General features: G+C 36.0%; 1 protein-coding gene across 3 annotated transcripts in view; it reads right to left on the reverse strand.

Moving 5' to 3' along the window:
* GRIA3 (glutamate ionotropic receptor AMPA type subunit 3) overlaps positions 1-19,902 on the reverse strand; it is a 391,825-nt gene that overhangs the window by 148,008 nt on the left and 223,915 nt on the right. For all 3 annotated transcript variants that reach the window (XR_006787340.1, XM_045852236.1, XM_045852237.1), the window contains exon 5: positions 10,410-10,463. Coding sequence is in view for 2 of the 3 variants with exons in the window: in XM_045852236.1 (XP_045708192.1) it covers positions 10,410-10,463 (54 nt within the window). In the remaining variant the exon portion in view is untranslated. The remainder of the gene's footprint in view (positions 1-10,409; positions 10,464-19,902) is intronic.

Genomic DNA, 19,902 nt, shown 5'->3' on the forward strand with positions numbered 1-19,902 from the left:
ATACTCAATGGGCAAAAATTAAAATCTTTTCCACTAAGATCAGGAACAAGACAAGGCTGTCCACTTTCACCACTTCTATTCAATATAGTACTGGAAGTTTTAGCCACAGCAATCAGACAAGAAAAAGAAATAAAAGGCATCCAAATCGGAAAGGAGGAAACAAAACTGTCGCTGTTTGCAGATGATATGATAGTGGACATAGAAAATTCTATAGACTCCACCAAAAAACTGCTTGACCTAATAAATGAATTTGGCAAAACAGTGGGATACAAAGTCAATATTCAGAAATCAAAGGCATTTCTGTACACCAACAATGAAACAGCATAAGCAGAGATCAAAGAAAAAATCTCATTTGAAATAGCAAAAAGAAAAATAAAGTACCTAGGAATAAACCTAACCAAAGAGGTAAAAGACCTGTATTCAGAAAACTACATAACACTCAGGAAAGAAATCAAGGAAGACACAAACAAATGGACACATATACCATGTTCATGGATTGGAAGAATTAATATCATCAAGATGTCCATACTACCCAAAGCAATGTACACATTCAATGCAATTCCTATTAAAGTACCAATGGCATATTCCACAGACATAGAAGAAACACTTCAAAAATTTATATGGAATCATAAATGACCCCGAATAGCTGCTGCAATTTTGAGAAAGAAGAGTAAAGTAGGAGGGATCACAATACCCGACACTAAACTATACTACAAGGCCACTGTAATCAAAACAGCCTGGTACTGGCATAAAAACAGGCACATAGACCAATGGAACAGAACAGAGAGCCCAGAAATAAACCCAAGTCTCTATGGTCAATTAATATTTGACAAAGGAGGAAGCAACGTAAAATGGAGTAAAATTAGCCTCTTCAACAAATGGTGTTGGGAGAACTGGACAGCCACATGCAAAAACATGAAACTTGAACACCACCTTACACCATATACAAAAATAAATTCAAGGTGGATAAAAGACTTAAATATAAAATGTGACACCATTAAAGTCCTAGAGGAGAACGTAGGTAGGAAAATATCAGATATTTCATGAAGAAACTTTTTTACTGACTTGTCCCCTAGAGCAAGGGTCATAAAGGAAAGAATAAACAAATGGGATCTCATCAAAATTAAAAGCTTCTGCATAGCTAAAGAAAACAGTATCAAAATTAAAAGAGAAGCAACTGTATGGGAAAACATATTTGCCAATGATACCTCAGACAAGGGTTTAATCTCCAAAATATATAAAGAACTTACAGGACTGCACTCTAAGAAGACAAGGAATCCAATTAAAAATTGGGCCAAGGACTTAAACAGACACTTCTCCAAGGAGGACATACAGAAAATCCAAAGACACATGAAACAATGTTTAATATCGCTAGCTATCAAAGAGATGCGAATTAAAACCACAATGAGATATCACTTCACACCAGTCAGAATGGCCATCATAAACAAAGCAACAAACTACAAGTGTTGGAGAGGTTGTAGAGAAAAGGGGTCCCTAGTGCACTGCTGGTGGTACTGCAGACTGGTACAACCACTATGGAAAGCAGTATGGAACTTCCTCAGGAAACTAAAACTGGATCTGCCTTTTGACCCAGCAATTCCACTGCTGGGACTCTATCAGAAGAATACTAAAACACCAATCCAAAAGAACCTATGCACCCCAATGTTCATAGCAGCACAATTTGCAATAGTTAGATGCTGGAAGCAACCAAGATGCCCATCAGTAAATGAATGGATCAAAAAAACTATGGTACATTTACACAATGGAATTCTATGCAGCAGAAAGAAAGAAGGAGCTCCTGCCCTTTGCAAGAGCTTGGATGGAGCTGGAAAGCATTATGCTAAGCGAAAGAAGCCAGGCAGTGAAAGACAAATACCATGTGATCTCACCTTTAACAGGAATCTAAACAACAAAACAAAGAAACAAGCAAAATATAACCAAAGACACTGAAATAGAGGACAGGCTGACAGTGACCACAGGGGAGAGTAGAGGGAATTTCAGGGGACATTGGGAAGGGTTCACGGGAACAAACTTAAAGGACACATGGTCAAAAACTAGGGGGAGGGTGGTAATGGGAGGGAAGTGGGGAGGGGTGGGGGGTGGACTGGGAGTAAAAAGGAGAAAACTGTAGTTGAACAATGATTTAAAAAAATAAAAAAAATAAAATGAACCATATTTGAAGGAAAAAAACAAAACAAACAAAAAAGGAAATAAATGAAATAGAGTCTAAAAAAATTATAAAATTCAATGAATCCAAGAGCCATTTTTTAAAAGATAAGCAACATTGACAAACCTTTAACCAGACTCCTAAAGAAAAAAAGAGTGGACCCAAATAAATAAAATCAGAAATGAAAGATGAGAAATAACAACTGACATTAAACAAATACAAAGAATTGTAAGGAAGTATTATGAACAACTATATGTCAACTAAGTGGACAACCTGGACAAATTGGATATATGTCTAGAAACATAGTTTTCCAGAAGTAAATCAGGAAGAATCAGAGAATTTGAATAGACAGATTACACCTCATGAAATTGAAGCAGTGATTGAGTAAAAGATAGAAAATTGTACTTCAACAACAATTAAAATAAAATAAAATAAAAACTCCCAAGAAACAAAAGACCTGGACGAGATGGCTTCACAGGTGAATTTTGCCAAATATTCCAGGAAGAATTAACACCTCTCCTTCTCAAACTATTTCAAAAATATTAAGAGGAGGGAAGGTTCCCAAGCTCATTTTATGAGACCAGAATTATCCTAATTCCAAAATGAGATAAAGACACTACAAAGAAAGAAAATTATAGGTCAACATCCCTGATGAACATAGAGGCTAAAATCCTCAACAAAATATTAGTAAACTGAATATAGCAATGCATCAAAAAGATCAGACACCATAATTAAGTGGGATTTATACTGGGAATGCAAGGTTGGTACATTTGCCAATCAATAAATGTGTTTATAAACATGAGCAAAGTGAAAGATAAAAACCACATGACCATTTCAATAGATGCAGAAAAAACATTTGATGAAATCCAGCACCTATTTATGATAATGATTTTCAGGAAAGTGGGATTAGAGAGAACATACCTAAACATAATAAAGGCCATAGATAACAAACCCACTGCCAGCATCATATTCAACAGGCAAAAGCTTTCCCTGAAGAACAGGAACAAGACTGGGATGTTTGCTTTCACCTCTCTTATTCAACATGGTACCAGAAGTCCTAGATGCAGCAATCAGACAAGAAGAAATAAAAGGCATCCAAATTGGAAAGGAAGAAGCAAAACTGGTTATTTGCAGGTGACATGATACTGTCCATGGAGAACCAAAAAGATTCTACCAAAAACTACTAGATCTGCTTTTTGACCCAGCAATTCCACTGCTAGGATTATATCTTAAGAACCCTGAAACACCAAAAGAACCTATGAACCCCAATGTTCATAGCAGCACAATTTACAATAGCTAAGTGCTGGAAGCAACCTAGGTACCCATCAGTAAATGAATGGATCAAAAAACTATGGTACATTTACACAATGGAATTCTATGCAGCAGAAATAAAGAAGGAGCTCCTACCCTTTGCAACTGCATGGATGGAACTGGTAAGCATTACGCTAAGTGAAATAAGCCAGGTGGTGAAAGAAAAATACCATATGACCTCATCTTTAATAGGAAGCGAATCAACAAAACAAACAAGCAAGCAAAGTATAACCAAAGACACTGAAATAGAGAACAGGCTGACAGTGACCAGAGGGGAGAGGGCAGGGAATTTCAGGGGAAAAGGGGAAGGGTTTGCAGGAGCAAGTATAAAGGACACATGGACAAAAACCAGGGGGCGTGGAAATGGTTGGGAGGTGGGAATGGCTGGGGGGATGGGTTGGGATGGGGGTAAAAGGCAGAAAACTGTACTTGAACAACAATTAAAATAAAAAAAACCCTACTAGAACTGAATAATGAATTCAGCAAGGTAGCAGGATACAAAATTAATATCCAGAAATCAGTTGCATTTCTGTATGCCAATGATGAACAAATAGAAAAGGAAATTAAGAAAACAATCCCATTAACAATTGCTTCAATAAGAATAAAACATCTATGAATAAACCTAACCAAGGGTGTAAAAGACCTGTACTTGGACAATTATAAGACACTGAAGAAAGAAATTGAGGAAGATACAAATAAGTGGAAGCACATACTGTGTTCATGGATAGGAAGAATTAACATCATTAGTATGTTCATGCTACCCAAAGCAATCTATAGATTCAATGTAGTTCCTACCAAGATTGCAATGACATATTTCACAGAACTAGAACAAACATTTCAAAAATTTATATGGAATTACAAAAGGCTCTGCATAGCATCAGTGATTCTGAGAAAGAACAAAATTGGAGGAATCATGCTACCTAATATCAAACTACTACAAGGCCATATTAATCAAAAGAGTCTGGTACTGGCATAATAACAGACACATAGATCAATGGAACAGAATAGAGATTCCAAAGATAAACCCACATGTTTATAGTCAATTAATATTCAATAGAGGAAGCAAACACATACAATGAGCTAATGATAATGTATTCAATAAATGGTGTTGGGAAAATTGGATAGATAACATGCAAAAAAAATGAAACCTGACCACCTTTTTACACCACACACAAGAATAAATTCATAACGGTTTAAAGACTTAAATGTTAGACCCCAAACCAAAAAAAATAGTAGAAGAAAACAGGCACCAAAATCTTGAATATTGCTTGTAGCAATATTTTATCAGATATATCTCCCTGGGCAAGGGAAACAAAATAATAAATAAATGGGACTATCTCAAACTGAAAAGTTTTTGCACAGTAAAGGAAATCATCAACAAAATAAAAAGACAACCCACGGAATGGGAGAACATACTCACCAATACATCTAAAAAAGTGTTAATATCCAAAATCTATAAATAATTGACAAAACTCAACACCAAAAAAAGAAATAACCTAATTAAAAAATGGGCAAAAGACCTAAATAGGCATTTCTCCAAGGAGAACATACAGATGGCTGATAGACATATGCAAATATGATCAATGTCAGTAATCATCAGAGAAATGCAAATTAAAACCACAATGAGATATCATCTCACACATGTCAGAATGGCCATTATCAATAAATCAACAAACAACAAGTGCTGGCGAGGATGTAGAGATAGGGGAACACTTTTGCACTGTTAGTGAGAATGCAGATTGGTGCAGCCACTGTGGAAAGTAGTATGGAATGTCCTCAGAAAACTAAAAATGGAGCTGTGTTTTGACCCAGCTATTCCACTTCTGGGAATATATCTGAAGGAACCCAAAACTCTAATTTGAAATAACATAAGCACCCCTGTGTTCATTGCAGCATTATTTACAGTCGCCAAGATACAGGAGCAGCCCAAGTGTCCATCATTAGATGAGTGGATTAAATAAGAATTTTTAAAACATGAAATAGCTGAGTATTTAGTCAGGGTCACTGACCTCTTTTCCTTTAGATTGTCAAATAAAAAATGACAACATCCAACACAACAATAGCTGTCTCGTGTGAATGAATGAAAATTATATCTTTTGTCACATTGGCAAAAATATATTTTTGGTGTGTTATAGAATATTAGTAATTAGTTTATGGGTGCCATGAGATTACAAAGGCTGAGAATTCCTGTTCTATTTTTATTGATCCTCTAGGTCTTCATTTCTGTTACAACTTAACTAAGGGTACTCACACACTGTTTGGATTTTGCCCACCTGGGCTGATTTTAGGTTTGCCTTATGAGTTTATATCACCAAGGATAATAGCATTTTGCTTCACTATTTATGCCCTGGTGTTCACCTAGCTACCCTCTCACCCCTAGCCTTCCCTAGTGCAAATTGACCCTCCATGAAGAAGAATTGTAAAGCTGGAAGTATCCTTGGAAGTATTTTACAAATTTTAAATATTAGTATACCGCCTTTACAGTTTTTTTTTTTTTTTTTTGCTGTAGGTGGATTATCATTTACCTGATATTTTCTTTACATTGACTAAGTTTTTAAACCTAGATGCCTACTTTAGTTTCATTCTTAAAAATGGTATCTGTAGTCCTGTCTGGTGTGACTCAGTGGATTGAGTGCTGGCCTGTGAACCAAAGAGTCACTGGATCGATTACCAGTCTAAGGCACATGCCTGGGTTGTGAATCAGGTCTCCAGTGGCGGGTGTGCAAGAGGCAACCACACATTGATGTTTCTCTCCCTCTCTTTCTCCTTCCATTCTCCTCTCTAAATATAAATAAAATATTTTTAAATGGTTAAAATGGTAAATTAGGAAAAAAAGAATGATATTTGTAAAATCATAGAATTGATGGGATAGTCATCTTTTTCTAATACACACTTAATATAAATTCAAAACCAATTAGTTTAAGAAGTTTTGCTATATACTACCTAAAATTATCTCATGTACAAATAGCACACTTTGGGAAATGGTGATCTGGTCTAACTGTGTACTTTACAGGTTAAGAAACAGCTTCAGAGAAGTTTGGTTTGTCACAAGGTTAGTCAGATGAATTCTTGGGATTTACACCTATTTCCTAACTCCTGGTCTAGTGCTTTTTCATTATGCCTAGGGTTAGTATAGTGTTCTGCACACTATTAGTAAGATATATGAGATAATTAAATCACAACATATAACATGCCTGGCAATTCAGTATTAAAGGATTCCGATCCAGGACCTTACCATGAAAGAAAAGAGGTTGTTTGACTGACAAATTGTATAAATGTGGGTTACCTCTAGTACTTGAGTAGACCTTAGGGAGAGTCCTAAAAGAGAAAACAACAATTAGTCATGAAACCACCCATACAAGAAATGATATCACCAACTGATACAGAATTTGTAAGATACTTACTTGCTCTATTAGGATGTCTACTTCTGACCTGACCAGATAACATCTCTGGCCTGTGCTGCTGATGGAATCTTTTGTTTCTTCCAGGGATTTCAACAATTTAAAACTTTCTGCAGCTTGTAGTCCACTGTGACATGTACATCCTGATATGTGAAACCCTTTGTTGAAATATTCATGGTCTATTCAAATCTTCTCATTTGAGGATTGCTACCAGGGTAGGTACATGTAGAAACACACAGAAGTCTTTGCCAGATTCTTGGTGCTGAGTAGCAAAGGGGACACAGGGCTCTGGTGCAGGTAATTCCAGAAAGCTTAGGTAAACAGTGTTACTATTTTTGATTTTGCATTTGTAGAAGAAGGCAGTGGTTCTGCGCTGTTACATGAAGACTCAGGTTTGAATTCATTCCCCTGTATATACCATATGTCCTTAACTTTCATCCAACTGGCTCATCTTGAAAGGCCACATGGCTCATCTTGAAAAGAAACTCTTCTTAGATCCACTTACCATTTTTGATCATGTAAATGCCTTCTGAATAGTTTTGGTTTGGTGTGTGTGTGTGTATGTGTTTGGTGGAGAGGTTTAGGGTATTTTTAGTTTGTTTAAAAAAATCTGGAAATGATGGTAGGGATAATCTGTCTTGTCAAAGATTAGCAAAATTTCCTATCTCTATTGTCCATATGCAATGTGATATAGAGTACCAGACTTACAGAAACACACAGCTGTGTCAAATGAACAGAAGGTCACTAGAGGAAGAGAATGGGTGGCAACTCAAAGCATAGTGATAGATTAATGTATTCATTACATAGACTGACATGACACTATACATTACATTTTTTTTCTCAGGGAGCAGACTTTGCTTTTTCTTGTAGTAGGTATCCTCCCAAGGTTTCATAATTCTGAGTTCTGTGTTAGGCATTCGGTTTATCATTCTTTTCCCTACTCTTGTAGTGATTCTCTCTTGCAGTTCTATCACTCCACAGCCTTACATTTCTGTCACATCTGAGTTTCAAAGTTGAAACCAGAGCTCACCTGAAGGATTTGCAGTAGTATCATGGAGGTCTAGTTAGAATTCTAGAGTGGGAAAAGTTTTTAATAGATCATCTGGTCATCTTAGGCCAACTGAGACAGCCATTGACGTGCTTGGCTCAGATCTCCCTTTAAGACAAAACCTGTATTCAGGGGTTGACTTAGATGACAGTCTCCAGCTTCAGGTGCCTTTAGGATCTGCCTCATCTTTCAAATGGGAGGTGTGTGCTTCTTGGGCAGCTGCCAGCCAATGGCTAAGCCAAGTAGGGGTATACAATGGCTTGCCATTTGGGGCCAGCATGGGGTTCTACTATGTTCAGTCTTTGTATAGGAGTTTCCATTTGTGCTTGCCATGACTCCCTTCCATTCCTTTTCCTTTGCTGATATCAGACTTGTATTGTGGTCTGAAGCTCTCCCTGCCTAGTTTTGTTTCTCTACCTTTATTTTTCACAGGTATTACTCTCAATAAATGTCTTATACTTCTAATTATAACTTAGCATCTGTTTCCAAAGGACCCAACCAATACATTAATAACTCCCCAAAGTTACCAAAGATATAGCTAGCTGGTAGCAAAGTCAGTATAACAACCCAAACTTTCTGACTCCAGGTTCAATGTTTTCCCAAATTCCAGTGGTCCAAGTACCACCACAATCATGTATACAACAAAACAAACCAAAACAAAACAAACAGATTTTGTTATCTGTTTATCTACCGTGCCATTATGTGACATATTAAAAATTATTTCACTTGTTATTAAATCTCTACTTTAGACCTGTATGAAGTAATAATATTCATAAAATTTGGATTTTGATATACTAGTTTTATATTTTTCTAATACATATTAGATAAATATAATACCATTACAATAAAAATGTTTTTGTGTGTACTACCTAAAGTCATATAATTTACTGTCAGTGATAGGTGAACACTAGGACTTAAAGGCAGAGTGGAAGGAAAAGGTAGAGGGAGGGAGGAAGGAAGAAAGGAAAAAAGAAAAGGGAAATATTTACTGGTGAGGAAGAAATGGTAAAAACCCATCAATAATGGCCTCAAGTCCCTTGCTGTGACCTCCATGTTTCCTGCCAAGCTCTGGTTTAATCTTTAGTGAGTCAACAAATATTCTTTCTTTTGGTTGCCTAAAAACATATTGAACGTATTCAGATGTAAATTAAGAATCAAGATCTCTCCTTCTAAAAGAGTCAATTCATTTGTTCCTAAATTGGACTGAAATGGTCCACTTCCCACAATTTATCAGAGAAGGAGCACACCACATTTCAAAGCAGTAGCCCTAAACTTCATCTTATAAAGTATTTGAGTGTATACACTTCCTAAGAAAACAAGGTTTAAGTAACATTTTCTTTCTTATTTTAAAAATACTCATTATTAAACAAAATAAGATTTTTCTTGATTTAAGAAATCTAAGGATATAATTACAATAATCTTTCAACTTTGTTACCATTCTTTTGGTTTAAGAGCTCTGTAATGATTATGATTGTATTGTGCTAATGAAACAAAATTGAGGTAAGAAATTATGTTATATAATAATTTAATAGATTCCTAGTATCATAGTGATAATTTAACATTCCTCTTTTGTTTCACGGAGATGGTATTACTCAGAACTTCTGCCAAAAACATATTACTGATTTAGAAGCCATTTTATTCACTCCTAAACCAACTGTTCTTTTAGAGAAAGAAAAGCTATAAACTAACCTAAAGGAAATACTAGCTTCTAGAATGTCACAAATTTTAAAGGCATGGGAAGTTTGAAGGTGAAAACTCAAGTTGTGTTTTATCATAAGTAGAAATGTAGCTATACACTTAATATTCCATGTTTAAACCTATTTATGGCATCTGGTTTGAAAAGATTTGGTAGTGGTCTACTTCGGGAAAGACAAATCCAGTACTGATGTGCATGTACACTTGAATCAATTGGGGAAAGAGTCAGTTTCATTTGTCTTCATACCTTGTTTTACATTTCAAATCTAGGTAAAATGGTTTACATTTCAAATCCAAAGCAAATCTAAGAATAATAAGTGCAAAATAATATAAAATTATTATTTTTATTTTTTAAAGATTTTATTTATTTAGTTATAGAAAGAGGGTAAGACAAGGAGAAAGAGATGGAGAGGGAGAGAAACATGACTGTGTGGTTGCCTTTTGCATGCCCCCAACTGGAGACCTGCCCCACAACCCAGGCATGTGCCCTGACAGGGAATTGAACTGATGACTTTGGTTCACAGGCCAGCACTCAATTCACTGGGCTACACAGCCAGGGGAAAAATATTATTTTTAAATGAGAAAATATAAGCTTCATGGCTGAAACAGAAACAGCACAATTGAAAACAAGCTATTATATTCAGGTTTTGGTATTTACTGACTCATTTTTGCAAACATCTAGAGAACAAATTAGGTACTTCATGTACTTCTTTTTTAGATGATTATAGATGACAGAAAGTAAATAGAATATATTGCCCTGGGAAACGTAAGCTCTGCTTGTTCTTACCAAGTTAGCAAGCATGTAGTGGTAACCTCTTGAATGTTTCCCCAGAATCACAACCTGCAGAAATAATAAGAAATATTGTTTATTCAAGAAGGACATTTTCAATTGCACAATCAATGTGATGGCTAGAACAAATTACTTTTAAATGATCAACAAAGCGTTAGGTCTTTATACAGTAAAATCACAGTTAATTGGACCAGATTTCACTTTCAGGCAGATAGTACAGGAAGAACTGGTAATATCAAAGTTAAAAATGTCAACAACAAGGGAAAAAAGCTCTCTAAATTTCCAGGTCAGTGGCATCGCTGTCACTTAAAATAGATGGCAAAGCAACAAAGCTGATGATCTCCAACCTATGAACTGAATTTCTGTACTTAGCTGTTGAGATGGCAAGTGGGCTGAACTTTGCATACAAATTAGAAAATAGAATGTACAGTACATTTTTTTTCTTATCTGGAATGCTTAGGGAATAGAACAGTCAAAGAATGGGGTTAATGAGATTTTCAGGTTAATCAAGGTTGCTTTCACTTATTGAAAACTTTTCTAAAATGCTTCCCTTCTTTTTCCGGCCTTAAAGCCAAAAACTTGTAACCATCTGTACCTCTTAAGGGGCTGAATGTGATGCCTTAGGACAATGGGGAAAGGGATTTTCCTTTAGGGGACGTTTGTCAATGCCTAGAGACATTTTTGGTGGTCACATCTGGGAGGGGTGACTATCATCTAGTGGGCAGAGGCAAGGGGTGCTTCTGAACATCCTACATGCATAAGACAGCCCCCCACAACAAAGAATTATCCAGCAAAAAATGTCAGCAGGATTGAGGTTGAGAAACTCTGCCTTAGGGTCATCATTGTTATTGTTATTTTTATGGCTAACAGTACTGATAATAGCCTTATAATTTTAAAAAGTTCCTTTTTATTATCTCACAATATGCAAGTGGATCGAATATTTTCCAACAAAATGTATTGGTTGGCAATTGGAAATTCTGACTAAATACCTGGCATAAGCTTATTTCCAGGTAGTTGAGTAGTACAAAATTCTGGTTAATTGAGAATTTTATAAAATGACACTTTATTGGATATTGACTATGTGCAAAATACTATGCTGAAAGGAGGGAGTGGGAATGAGGAGAGGGGTAACATAGAGGTTAAAGACACAGCCAGAGGCAGAACCAGGTTTTGTACAGGCCTGATGCTAATACCACTTTTGGAGTCCTCTCTAAGAAAAATAATACAAAATTACAAATGCAATATTTTCAATAAGGCCTGGGAAAGAACCTGTGCAAGTAAGAGGCCATTAAGCTTAAGCTTTGTGATAAGTTCCATTCTGGACACAGCTGTCAAAAGATTTAAAAACAACTTGTGAAGACAATAAACTTGTATACATACCAAACCAGAACTATATATAAAAGGCAATAATAACAATAATAATAATAATAATAATAATAATAATAATAATAATAATAATAATAATTATAACTGCCCTTAATTGAGTGCCTAATATATTCTGGACACTGTGCTTGGTGCTTTATGTGTATTTAATCCCTAGAAAAAAATTAACAGATTAAGTATCATTAGTTTCATTTTACAGATGAGGAATCTCAGCTAAACAAAGTTCAAGTGATTTGCCCAAGGCCACACAGCTAGGAAGTAGGAAAGCTGGAATTAAAACCTGGGTCTGTCCATCTCTAGAACCCATATTCCTGGCAGTACATTACATGCTTTCTTAAGATGTACTAAATGTCAAATACCAATAACTGCTCTAGGTTCCAAGAGAAGAGGAAGAAGAGGTGGGATGGATAGGGAATGCTTTCCTGGAGGAGATGAGGTTTACACTGGCCTAGAAGTGGAAACATATATTCAAATATCATGCTGACATTGGAAGACCAAGTCATTTCAAGGGTGCGGGGGAGAGAGAGAGAGACAGACAGACAGACAGGTAGACAGAGAGAGAGAGACAGACAAGTGAAAGTGCTTTTTTTGGTTAATTTAAAATATGAACCACATTTCTGACTGATTATTTATAAAAGAAATGAAAGGTTAATGAATGTCTTGAGGAGGTGATTTTTCATGCTGCCATGACACAAATGAGCTGTTAGATATCTGCTGGATACACAGAAGATGTATTCTTCTGTGTTTGCTTGTGAGACCCATCCTTACTGGTGACATTTGTTAACTTTTTATGGCAAGTTGGGACCATACATTTGTTGAATTCTTAATTTACTGACAACTCTCAACATAATAAAATCAGAGGGTTTTGAAATCTGCCAGAATATTGAGCAAGATTCTTAAAGATATTTGGCAGAGCCTGGAGAGAAATAAAGACACAAGCTCAAAGGAAACAGAGTAAGTCTTTCTCACCACTCCCAAGGCTTAGTGTCTTTGTGAACATGGGAAAGATGAGAAAAAAACATGGAAAACATTACGGTTGTGAGAAGGTCCCTCAATGACACCCCAGGAGCCCAACCTTGTCATGTACTTATTATATAACTGTTGGCAAATCATTCAACATTCCCCATGCTCTATTTCCTTATCTGTAGTCTGGAGCAATGAGCTTGACTCTTCCTAACTCAGCAATATGGTCTAGATCAAGCTGAATAACATCCAGAAAGGTGTTTGGGATGTGCATTGTGCAATTATGTGATGTCAAATAACTGTGGGAAGCGGTTATTCACTAAGATTTTTTTTAGGTTCAGAAAAACTTGAAGCTATTAGAATATTTGCTTTAGGCCATGCCCATATGGTCTGTTCAGAACAAATACATTTATTTGAAGGTAGCCCTCTGACAATATCATCCTTTCAAAACTTAGCTTAAACTGGAAGAGATGGGAAAGTTATCTTAAGATAGAAACCTTTAGATGTCACAAGGCTGCTGCCTTGAAGGCCATAATTATTTCTTCATCCTTAATTTCAGTGACTTCTTAACTCGCATATTTAACACACAGTTCTTACCAATCTTGGTTTCTCAGTTCACAGTAAATTAAAAGCTGCAAATTAGAATGGTTGTACATGGAGGGAGGGGTGATTTTAGAAAGAGATACATTATCAGCAGAAGAAGGGAGAGACTGACTTAAAGGAGCAGAAAGGGATTTTTTTTACAGCTGATATCTTTGCTGTGAATGCCTGAATTGTCAGAGTATGACTTATTGCTTTCAATAATTCCTGCTAGAAAAATACCAGTGATATGTATCACACTTGTTAGGGAAGTTTTCTATCAGAAATGCTCAAAGTCTCAATATTTAAGAGAGTACACTTCATTTATCTTGAAATCTTACTTGGGGCAGCCATGATCCTATTGATATGAACTGAAGGAAGCCTCATTGCAAAAAGTGTCATTTTACTTATGGTCTTGCCTTTTTTTTGTATTTTTGGTGCAGAAATTGTTGGTGTAAGGATGGAATAGGTGGGTTGTGCATTATATGATGTACAAAAGAACTAGTTAATGGGAGTGGGTTTTCAGTTTGTCCTAAATCTTTATTTTTGCCATCTGTTCTACATGAACAAGACATAAATTGTACCTTCAGTTACTTAATGACTCTGTTAACCAAGGGAATATTCAGCTTTGCTTTTATAATAATTATAATAGCTTTCTAAATTAGTTTCAGAACTTCAAGTATAAAAGCTATTTAACAGTCTACTCTGATATTTAAGAAGGAAATACCAAGTTTTCAAATACAAGCACTGTATTTACTGTGCCTTTGTAAGATTTGTTGGAGATGATGTATGGCTTGATACAATGGCAGATATGATAAATGCAATAAAGGGAAATGGATGAAATATAGATAAAATTTATTATTAAGGAAATTTATTTTTACCCTTACAAATAGGACCTGAGAGAAAATAAATGCCAGTCCTCATTCTCTGAAACTTACACTACAGTTTCCTTTGCAGAAGAAAAAGTACTTACATACCAACACACTGAGTTGTGCATACAGGAGAGCATTAAATTATTTCTTAAAGAAGTCAGTGAATGATAGTTGACCCATTTTGGGGAGACTTCTCCTTATTGACTCCCCCATCCACTTATCTGTGAAATTGGGGGCTGGGTATGACTGAAGAGTTAAAAATAATTCAGAAATTGTTAATTTGTTTTTTTTTTATGTGAGAGGCCCCTTCTTTTCCAATTTAATGCTTACTCTAGACATTTTTATAATTTTATAAAATTTGAAGTTAAATTACTCCACAACACTACATGAGGGAGGCCTACAGACCCTTTGGGAGCAAAATCATCATTTTTGTGGTTACACAGCAATATGAATGTATTTAATACCATTGAACTATACACTTAAAAATGATTAAGATGGTAAAGTTTATGTTGTGTATATTTTACCATAATAAAAATATTTGCCCTGGCTGGCATAGCTCAGTGGATTGAGTGCGGGCTGTGAACCAAAGTGTCGCAGGTTCGATTCCCAGCCAGGGTACATGCTTGGGTTGCAGGCCATAACCCCCAGCAACTGCACATTGATGTTTCTCTCTCTCCCTCCCCTCTCTAAAAGTGAATAAATTAAAAAAATAGGGAAGTTTTTAAAAAAATATATTGGGAAAAATATCTCAAGGAAGGCAAACCTTTTTTCTATGCTCACAATAAAAAAAAAGTGTGTGTGTAAAAGTGTCTGCATTTTTCCCCCTTCGAGCCATCTGGTTATGCAGATTAGCTTATTTACAGACCAAAGTATCTCCAGGTTTGAATTTTCTACATCAGTGCCAAAGTATCTATGTATAAAGATTGATCTGGCTTTGAGTACAAAACATGCCTTGCCATTTACCTTAATCTGTTTCTTTTTGGTTTAGGGACCTGAGAATGTTTGGGGGGTTGGGGAGAAAAATGGGGGAGGTTTCTGGTTTTCATTCACCAGATTTACCTATTGTATAGGTACTTTTTTCTTTAATAAAAAGCTATTAGCCCACATACCTGGTGCTCAAAGAGAAGACATTTTTAAGTCTCTCCCTTTCCTGTTTCCTTAGTTAAAGAAGTTGTTGTATGGCAACCTATCTAATTTCACTCTACTGTTGGAAGTTAAATTGTGGTATGGTACAGAAATCAGCCTTAGAATACGTCATATTTCCTAGAAGAAATCTCCCATCAGATATGATAAAAAGTGTTCATTTTCTTGAATGAAAATCCAAAGTACTAAAGTGCTTTGGTCTTAGTAAACATATATCAGAAGTCAATTCCATTAGAATTATTTTTTAATAATCTCAATTTGCACACACATGCTCTCCTATAACCAAATGACAGTTCTTAACATTGTAGTCATCTGACTTGAATAAATGTGCTGGGTTAGTGAGGCAGAGAAGAGCCAATCACCTGTTGCAAGGTCAGCCCAATGGCAGTGGGGGTGGGGCTGGTACAGATTAGGAAGGAATGGCTGACACTTTTCATAAAGAAGGAAAATGGGAGTATAACCAAGAAATTTCATCAATGCTTATGCAGTCTACAGGGGAAGCTTATGCAGAGAGAAGGCAATTGAATACGGCATCAAATAAAATGCTAGGGTGTGAGGATTAAAGGACAAGAATTTCAACAAAGAACATGTCTTTAGGAAGTACCACTTCCCAAGCTTTAATATTACATTGACTATGACTAAATGGAATATGTGGAACATTTAATGTTAAATAGTGGGAAAGGCAAAGAGTACAAATAAGAGACAATAAATGGTCACAAGTAAGTTAAAAGAGCAAAGGTCTTTTTAACCAGGAAGATTATTCTTCCTCCTAGGGATAAGGGACCATTTTAATGCATGTTGATCTTGGTGGGAACACCTCATTTTATTAACTCTAAAATAGTATTTCTCAAATTTCATCCCTTCACAGACTTCCTTAATGGTTTATGTCCTAGCCACATACCATAATACTATTATTTACTTAATATTTATCTTTATAGATACTCCTTCAATTTAGCCACATCCAAAGCAATAACATCCATGAAACTACAGACAGGAAAATAAATACAGTTGTATAAAAATAAAATACATTCATCCAGATGCCCCTGAAAATTCTCTGATGTATCCCCAGGGATGGTGGGAAATATTGCCTTAAAGCTGTTGTGTCTTTAGGGAAGAGAATGCAGAGCATGTCTTCCTGTCCTGATAAAATAAGGTTAATTTGTCTTATGATTCAGATCTTAAGAGTATCTCTATCTACTTTGAAAGGTTCATGAGTCTTTTAAGGGAGAAAAATAATGGACAGTGTTTGGGAGGTAGCAAATAATGCCTGGGACTGGGTACAATGACAAATCTGGAAACTTACAAAAACATTTTGTAAGGCAAATTACATGTACTGCCCCACCCGGGAAGCCCAGCAACTTTTATCAGCTAGAGTTGTTGGTCATGAGGCCAATAATAAATACTTAAAACACCTGGATCTTTCTACCAGCTGACTTTTCATAAAATGATGCATTTCCAGACACTGTACATTTTTGTAGAGTAACTCATCTAGAAGACCTTCCACAGTACCCTATTTATACTTGGAAATATTCTAGATGTTTCTTCATAGAGGCCAGGTAGGGGTGATTTTAACTAGTACTCATCCTACAGTAATGCAGTGGAGAGACTTTTATAGCCTCTCTGCATTTTGTATTGGCTATCCCCCCAGATTACTGATTATTTTAAACAATACATTTTAAATAAATGTTTTCATGTATTCTTTTATGAAATTTGCTGTCAACTATTTTATGTTCACACAGCAAGTTTTGTTTGAAAAATTCAACTGTATTATAAATATCAAATTGTATCTTTTTTTCTCTGTAGATTTTGCAAAATTGTTTGAGCCCAAAACACTTTAATCCTGAATTTCTGACTAAGACCCACTGGAAGGGCTATATGAATGGTGAGTAGAAGGCTTCATGGTGCCAGTGGACTCATTACTTGGATTAAAAAAAGAAATGGCAATATCTGACATACAACTGGGTAGTCACTCAGATATGTGTTGTTTCCAGCCACAAGCAGTTTGAAATAGGTGGGATAACGCAGGAAGTCTTTCAATGGCCCAGGAATCACACTTTTCTATCTTTAAGTATTTGTTGGTATCAACAACTCTAGCATCACAACTAACTTGGCAACTTATAGTGATTAAACTTGTAAGAGTCTAAATGAATCACCCTTAAAGCTTAGAACAAATATATATTTATTAAAGGTGATGTCCTAGAAGGAGCCATGAACCTTGGAGTCAGATGGTTCCGGATCAAACCTTGCCATTTACTTATTGCTGTGTGCAAAATTGAACCATGGATGATTGGGTAGAATATTAGAGACCCAGGTTCAGTCCAGAGTAATAGAGCCTCCAAATTGGGAGGGAAGAGGAAGAAATATGTGAAGTAGGGATTTGGAGAATAGGAGTTTTCCTTAGAATGCCCTGATTTTGGCTTTGTGAATGTGTTTTCTGTTTGTGCAATGCTTCTACCATTTGACACTTTAATCTGTTTGTTGAAGGAAGTTAGTGAACATGTTTATATATTCTAATAAAAGTAAGTATCTCTCAGAAAAGCCAGTGTTTTGGGGAGGACTTTGATTTTCTGGATAGTTGCTTACTTGGCAGGTTTCTGGGAGCCATGCCATTTAAGTGTATCTCAATATGCAAATGAATGACAAATGATAGAGGCTTAGTTCATGGGAGGCAAAACATAGAATTCTAATTTGAAAATGTTTGGTTTGGTCTTTCACTCTTGCTGTTTGAATTTGGCATTATTTTCCCCATTCTGATAGTTCATTCACCTTTGTGATTACATTGACAAAATAACAGTTCTAGCATTCTAGGCAGAATTCCAGACTTTCAGCCAAAAATAGGGGGCTCCTGAAAGCTGATTATTAAATAGTCAGGAATTTTATGAATCAGTTATTAAAGCATTGGTAGCTTGAAATTGTCCATGGTGGGAGTATTTACACTACAGAAATCAGCCAACACTACAAATTGGGGCTCCCTCCATCCTTTCCTTAAGAACCAGCTTACTAGTACACCACTGGACTCAGAAGAAATAGGGACTGAAGTCCCTAGTGGATAGAAGGGTTGCCTCTCTTAACCGTATTTCTTTCTGTTTCAGTGAACATTTGTTGAGTTCCTGCTCTGTGCTAATTTTGGGGTAAAACACTGGGGAGAAAGGAGTCACCAAAACCTGTCCTATCCTGGAGGATCTCATCATCAGAGTAGGAATGACTGACAAGTTAACAGACAAATATAACCCAGTGGGAGAAGTGTGGGAACAGAAATATGTACAAGGTACAACTGAGGAGAGAAGGATTAACGCATAACCTGCTGTAAAGTACTTTGTCCCCAACTAAAGACATAAAGAATTTTTTCCTTTGGTTATTATAAGTGGAAACCTAAAATACAGGTAACTTAAAGATAATATGATTTTGAAAACAATGAGATATGTATTTCAGAAAACGATTTCTCTTGGTTTTAGGAGAGTCTTACTGTTTTACAGTGCTTACATGCTTACAGGAAAGATTTTTATTTGGACCAACTATAGGTATTTGTTGTGATGGTAGTCAGGGCTGCTCCATAAGAAATTGTTACTGAAATGATTGGTGGAATAAGCAAACTTAGAAGGTATGTAAATAATTATATAGTAGTTATAAAGGGATCTGCACCCCAGCTTTGCCAATTATAACTAGTGTAACCTTAGGCAAGTTACTCAACATCTCAGTTTTTCACCTGTAAAAGAGGGAACATAATATAGTAGTCCCCCATTATCTGTGGTTTCACTATCCATGGTTTCAGTTACCCATGGTCAAGTATAGCCTGAAAATATTAAATGGAAAATTCTAGAAATAAACAATTTATATGTTTTAAACTACATCCTATTCTGTGATAAAATCTCATGCCATTCTGGTCCATCTGACCAGACACATGAATCATCCCTTTGTCCAGTGGATTCACATTGTACACACTCCCTGCCTAAGTTAGTAACTTAGTAGCTATCTCAGTTATCAACCCAACTGTAGTGGTATCACAGTGCTCATGTTCAGGTAATCCTTGTTTTGCTTAATTCTGGCTCCAAATCACAAGAGTAGTAATGCTGGAAATTCACATATGCCAACAAGAAGCCATAAAGTACTTCCTTTAAGTAAAAAGTATGTGTGTATAGGAAAAAAAATGATATACAAGGTCTGACACAAATAATGCCCCTTTTTATTACAAAGTCTTTTATTACAAAGTCATAAGCATATAATTCTGTAACATAACAATATCATATTCAAGCACACCATATGCCATTTTAGATGAAATGTTCAAATTAAAACTATAAATTATTACACCCATATTATTACCCTACCAGCCACACTCAAGCAGGCCTTTTTACTTCTGCTGGACCCCATATGTATAAATATAAATATATAAATATATATTTATGTGGTTCACCACTATCCATGGTTCCAGGCATCCTGTGGGGGTGTCTTGGAACATATCCCCTGTGGATAAGGGGGACTACTGTAATCAAGAGGCAGTGGAATAGGGTGGTTAGGACGACCGACTAGACTACCTGGGTTAGAGTCCCTGT

This window comes from Phyllostomus hastatus, unplaced genomic scaffold (genome assembly GCF_019186645.2).
Source record: "Phyllostomus hastatus isolate PE091 unplaced genomic scaffold, TTU_PhHast_1.1 phas_contig_90, whole genome shotgun sequence".
Classification (NCBI taxonomy): Eukaryota; Metazoa; Chordata; class Mammalia; order Chiroptera; family Phyllostomidae; genus Phyllostomus; species Phyllostomus hastatus.